At 31.5% G+C, this 6,733-nt stretch overlaps 1 protein-coding gene across 1 annotated transcript; it reads left to right on the top strand.

Moving 5' to 3' along the window:
* Positions 1-589: 589 nt before the first annotated feature.
* On the top strand, positions 590-5,735 carry LOC139843435 (uncharacterized). The gene is made up of 5 exons (XM_071833513.1): positions 590-736; positions 3,330-3,435; positions 3,522-4,056; positions 4,159-4,784; positions 5,008-5,735. Exons 1-5 carry the CDS (start codon positions 590-592, stop codon positions 5,733-5,735), a joined length of 2,142 nt encoding a protein of 713 aa, XP_071689614.1.
* The last annotated feature ends 998 nt before the right edge of the window (positions 5,736-6,733 follow it).

The following is a 6,733-nucleotide window of genomic DNA, read 5'->3' on the forward strand; positions in this document are numbered from 1 at the left end:
TCCCGAGACCAAAAAGAAAACCTCTAGGATAATAAGGATTCTTTTTAATTCTAGCAAGCACCAATCTGCGATTATAATAACATCGTCCGCATAGAAAAAATGAGACAATTTCATATTATTGCTACCGATGCTAATTCCAAGAATAATGTTACTTTCCATGGCACGTTGGAAAGCTAAGTGAAGACCTTCCATAACAATAATGAACAAGAACGGATTGAGCGGGTCTCCTTGTCTTAAGCCACGTTTAATAGAAAACTCACGGGTCGGGCTTCCATTAATAAGAACGGAATAGACTCGTTGAATGTTAGTTATTTTTTTTATATATATTATTAATTATTATGTATATATATTAATACATATGAATATGTATATACTATTTATGAAAATAGAAGTATGTATATTTAACTTAATTGGTTCGTTGTTTAGGTGGACCGTAAAAAGACAGGAAGACTATTTTTTCTAGAGTACGTGATTAAGCGATTAGTTTGAGATCTACGAAAGGTATCTAAATTTCAATTTCATTGATATATCATATTCTTAAGTGATTAAACTGATGATATGTGTTTGGGAATAAAATTTAAAGGTAGGGATGGCATCGGGCCGGGTATATGTAATCCCAGTCCCAAACCCGATTAAGAAACTCGGTCCCAAACCCGGTCTCAAACCCGGCGGGTCCCACTTACATACTAACTATCGGGTTTCGGATTTTCCCGCGGGTATTCGGACTCCCATTAATGTACTAACGATCGGGTAAACCTGTTTTCACGGATAGTCGAGTCTTCATTTAAAACATTTTTTGATAACTTTATTCATTTATTAAAAATGATACAGTGTACAAATATATGTACAATTTACATACAACATGTAATGGTGATCTAACAAAATCCACTTAAGATGTGGGCTTCAACAAAGTCCATAGAACATGCCGGCTTCACTGGCCACATTCTCGACTAAATTTGCTACACAAACATTCTAACACTACTGATTTCAAATGAAAACGAATTAAATTGGACATTTTGTACCATTTATAATAAAGATATACTTTTCGCCAAAAATATAAACAAATATAAATATATGATAGAATAATATATATATATATATATATATATATATATATATATATATATATATATATATATATATATATATATATATATATATATATATATATATATATATATCAAAGTTATTCTTGATTGTGGTTGAAAGTTATTTATGGATTGTTATATGTATAGGATGTATAGATTATATATTTTATATATTATATATTATTACTCCGTATGTCATTAAAATCATTAAAATTGAATAATAATCAAACGAGTTAGTTAGGATAACATGTTAATCCTATTTAAATTTAAATTCTATATATATTATATTATATATTTTCCGCATAATACATTGCACGTCTAACCTATTAGTTAGTTACCAAAACATATTAATCCTATTTATTTGCTAGATATATGTGACCTAAAAATTTACTCGTATCATATTTTATCCTAATATAATTAGATGACATGGCTTGAAATTATATATTATTAACATCCAAAAGCATATACAATTAAAGATGTACATAAAATATTATTATTAACGATTTATTTTAAAGTAATTATTCACGGGCTTATGTTTGATGTTTTACGGGCTCTAGTTTTATGTTTATCGATTAATTCTCAATTGAAGTTAAAATGGTTTTAATGGACGGGTTCATAATATATGCGTTAGTATTTAGTATTAATGTTTTCGATACAAATGTTATCAGTAAAAAAAGAGTTTTTTTTTCATTCAAAGGCTTTATATTTTAATATTTGTAGACTTTTTAGAGGTTTATAACGTTTGTGAACTTCTATACTATATGTTTGTGAACTCATGCATATAACGTTTGTGAACTCCTATGACATTGACATTATGCATTTTCTGATAATGAACTATTCATTTTTTTTATTTAACAATTGTTGAATACACGAACTCTACAAGGAAGTTTTGCAACACTCTTTAATATATAATCACAACTTATGTTTTTGCAAAGTTTTTTACCCACCCGTGCAACGCACGGGCCTTAAAGCCTAGTATATATATATATATATATATATATATATATATATATATATATATATATATATATATATATATATATATATATATATATATATATATATATATATATATATATTAAAATTTTAACGGGACGGGTATACGGTTTCGGGTCTTATTTTGAGTATACGGGCCGGGTAATCGGGTTTGTATCTAAAACCATCCCCAAACACGAACCCGGTAAAATTTTAAACCAATCCCATACCCGGCCCGCGGACCTGCAAACCCGGCCCACAAATTTCGGGTATCGGGTTTTTTCTATCGGGTACGGGTCTTTTTGTCATCCCTATTTAAAGGTGATTATTTGATTATTACGTTTTGATGCTGTAAATAATTAGTTTATAGTGTTTAGTAAAACAACTTTTAAAATCAATTATTTATGATATGAAAGCATCAAATCGCAAATTGGAGAAGTAGGCATGTTGTTACTGCACCAAATCGTGGTTTTAGATTTACTAATATGTTTTGATCAAATTACGGAAGTGCCCATCAGTATACATATTGCAAAGCTAAAATTCACGTTATTATATCTTTTTTATTTGTTACATCCATGGTTCAATATGTATTACTATATACTGTACTATATATTATATATCATTATTATATTATTTATTATTATTATAATTCATAATACTATAAATAAATATAAACATAATTTCACTACAAGAAAAATGAGCTTTAGTGACGAAAGCTATTGATCACTAATTACACTAATATGGTCACTAAATCAAATTAGTGACTAAAATAGGTTGGTCACTTCCCGTCACTATAGATCCGTCACAAAATATTTTTAGAGACCAAAATACCAAAATTGGTCACTATAGTGACCATTTGTTTGGTCACTAATATCGTTTAGTGACCAAAATTTAGTGACCACTTTTTTAATGGTAACTAAATAACATTATTAGTGACCAAATATTGAGTCGTCACTAAAAGATCGTCACAAATGAGCATTTTTCTTATAGTGTTTATATAATATATATATATATATATATATATATATATATATATATATATATATATATATATATATATATATATATATATATTATAATATAATTAATAATAATATTTTATATATTATATCACGAGACAATTCATGTCACTTGACATAATAAGTAAAAAATTAATCGTACATGAAATCATTGATTAAGCTAGCTTAAAATTTAATTAATTGTAAAAAACAATCGAAAACTTTTACACCTTTTTGTGCCTTATATTAATTTTTTTTATACTCTCAGATGGATCGATATACATGGATGTACGAGATACCACGTCATACTTCAGAATATCTCGCAGAGTTGAATAATTTTATGGAAGTTGCAGAAGCTGATCGAGTAGATAAAGGCAACGGAAAATTTCTTGCCCTTGTAAAAACTGTCAAAATTTCGACAGTTATGTTGATAGTAGTGTAATTACTCAACATCTTATAGTAGATGGATTTGTGGAAGACTATACTTGTTGGTCATGGCATGGAGAACTCTTAAGTGATAACCCAATCGATGGTGAGTGTAATAATGATCACAATGCTAATAATGACAATGACGTGAATATTGATTTCGATTCCGACATGTATGATTATATAGATAATCTTGATGATGTGTTACATGATGTGGATGGTAATATTGATGAAAACAATTATGATAAATTTCAACAAATGTTTGTCGACTCTGAAAAACCATTATATACCGGGTGTACGAAATTTACCAAACTTTCAGCTGTGTTGAGATTGTTGAACTTAAAAACAAATAATGGTTGGAGTGATACAAGTTTCACTAAACTTTTGAAATTGTTACATGAAATGCTACCCGATGATAATGAGTTGCCCGTTTCATTATACCAAGCAAAAAAAATGTTGTGCCCAATGGGATTGCAAGTCGAAAGAATACATGCATGTCCAAATGATTGGATGTTGTATAGAAATGAGTATAAAGACCTGCATAAATGTGCGAGCTGTGGTACATCGAGGTATAAGTCAAAAAGGGAAACATAAATTAGCAGTGATGTGAAGAAAAATGGGCCTCTAGCTAAAGTCTTGTGGTATTTACCTATCATACCAAGATTAAAAAGATTATTTTCAAATGCTAAAGATGCAAAATTGTTGCGTTGGAATGCCGACGAGCGTAAAAATGATGGTAAATTACGACATGTTGCTGATTCTCCTCAATGGAGGAATATTGATGATATTGAAGATTTTGGAGATGAGATTAGAAATATACGATTTGGTCTTAGTACTGAAGGAATTAATCCTTTTGGTAACATGAGCAGCCGTCACAGCACTTGGCCAGTTCTTTTGTGTATTTATAATCTTCCACCTTGGTTATGCATGAAACGAAAGTACCTCATGATGTCATTGTTGATCCAGGGTCCAAAACAACCTGGGAACGATATTGACATTTATCTGGCTCCGTTAATTGATGACTTAAAAACATTGTGGTCTCCCGGCGTTAAAGTGTATGATTCGTATAAACGTGAGAATTTCAATTTAAGGGCTATCATTTTTCGCACAATCAATGACTTTCCAGCCTACCAAAATTTATCGGGATATTCAACGAAAGGGTATAAGGCATGTCCCCTTTGTGAAGATGAGACATCATCTATATGGTTGACAAACTGTAAGAAACCAGTTTACATGGGGAATCGTAAAGGACTTCCTAAGAATCACCCATACGGTAGAAAAAAGGAGTTGTTTGATGGTAAGTGTGAAAAATGAACCTTGCGACCACCTTTGGATGGTGAAACTGTATTCTCAAAAGTAGAACACATAAACACCGTATTTGGTAAAAAAATGTAAGTCGGGAAAAAGGAAATTGGAAAAAAGGTCTATTTTCTGGAAGTTGCCATATTGGAAACATTTGCAGGTCCGCCATTGCATTGATGTTATGCATATCGAAAAAAATGTATGTGATAGTTTAATAGGGTTGTTATTGAAAATTCTTGGAAAAACAAAAGACAGGATTAATGTTCGAAAGGACTTTGAGGAAATGAAAATTCGAACGGAGCTTAAACCCGACTATAGAGGAAATAAAAAGTTTCTCCCACCAGCTTGTTACACCCTTTCAAAAACCGAAAAAGCAAAATTTTGTCAAACTTTGCATGGAATTAAGGTCCCATCTGGGTATTCTGCTAACATTAAAAGGTTGGTGTCATTAAAAGATAATAGATTACTCGGAATGAAGTCTCACGGTTGTCATGTTTTGATGACACAAATGATTCCTATCGCAATTAGTGACATACTTCCAAACGGTGTCCGACACACTATCACAAAGCTTTGCTTATTTTTTAACATGATTCATTCGAAAGTGATTGATCCCAAGGTGCTGGATATGTATCAAAAAGATATTATCATCACTCTTTGCCAGCTTGAAATGTACTTCCCTCCTTCATTTTTCGATATTATGGTTCACCTTGTATCTCATATTATATATGAAATAAAGGCATGTGGTCATGTATTCTTACGGTATATGTATCCATTTGAGAGGTATATGGGTGTCTTGAAAGGATATGTACGAAATCATTCTCGACCAGAGGGGAGTATTATTGAGGGATATCTTTCAGAAGAGGTGACTACATTTTTTACAGATTATCTGAAAGGTGCAAGAAATATTGGGCTCCCACAAGGGGAGTTGGATACACCGTTGGTATGAGGAAGGCCATACCAGGGGGAGATAAGATGAAAAGGAAGAAACGGCGTACAGTAAGGGAGGTAGATGAAGAACTTGAAGAGGTTGAGGGTAGATATGAACAAGTAGAAGAAGAACTTGCAGATTATAAGAGTCTATATGCACAATTGAGAGCGGAAGTTGATGCATTGAAGTCAACGGCGGAAGTTGATGCACTGAAGTCAAGGGATGGAGGATTAACTTCTATAGAAGATGACATAGCAGTAATTAGCTCGAGATGTAATAGAAGTAATCAGGATTCCAATTCGCACCTCGATCAGTTGACCAAAAAAGTGGTAATTTTTCATTATATATGTACTTATATTTATTACACGTTTTTTATTTATAAAAAATATACTACATGTTACATACGTTATTGTAGGTGCCTACGAAGTGCACATCTACACAAGAAGAAATATCACGAATTCTCAAAGCAAGTAAATTAAAAACAGATTATGCTTCAGCTACTTACCTGGAACCGTTAGATACGTTAGAGGTAATTATTAGTGTTATATTTAATTTAATAAATAAATATTACATATATGTTCTTAGTACAAATGCTCACTAAATATATCATGTGTTATGTATTGTATTTAGGGGCCCACCAATTGTCTTTTGATTTGCCCCAATGTTTCAAAGCAAATTGTTTGTGCTACTGCGAGAGTATATCCAGTTATGAGTGTAAATGGTAATCTACTTCGTGAGAAGCCACTATCACCAGGTTACATAAAAGAATACGTTGACAAGGTGATTAAAGAATATGAAGATTTAGAAGTTCCATCTCCATTGGAAGGTATCGAAAAGCTGATTGATGCACGAACTACTTTCATCGAGTGGCCAAAAGCTAGAATACGATTTTCTAAGGTATGTTAGTATGAACGATTTATGTTACTAGTATTTCACTGATACGTACTCACGTGCAACTATTTAAAATTGGTAATAGGCCTTCTCCGCAAAAGTAAAGTCAACCTCAACATTGGTAG

The sequence above is a fragment of the Rutidosis leptorrhynchoides genome, chromosome 1 (assembly GCF_046630445.1).
Source record: "Rutidosis leptorrhynchoides isolate AG116_Rl617_1_P2 chromosome 1, CSIRO_AGI_Rlap_v1, whole genome shotgun sequence".
Taxonomy (NCBI): domain Eukaryota; kingdom Viridiplantae; phylum Streptophyta; class Magnoliopsida; order Asterales; family Asteraceae; genus Rutidosis; species Rutidosis leptorrhynchoides.

Bases quoted from the DNA above. Each gene is read 5' to 3' on its own strand.
- LOC139843435 (XM_071833513.1), top strand. From the start codon at position 590: ATGGCATCGGGCCGGGTATATGTAATCCCAGTCCCAAACCCGATTAAG. The intron at 4,057-4,158 runs GTATAAGTCAAA...AAGATTAAAAAG, and splicing joins GCGAGCTGTGGTACATCGAG to ATTATTTTCAAATGCTAAAG. The intron at 4,785-5,007 runs GTAAGTGTGAAA...ATAGTTTAATAG, and splicing joins AAAAAAGGAGTTGTTTGATG to GGTTGTTATTGAAAATTCTT.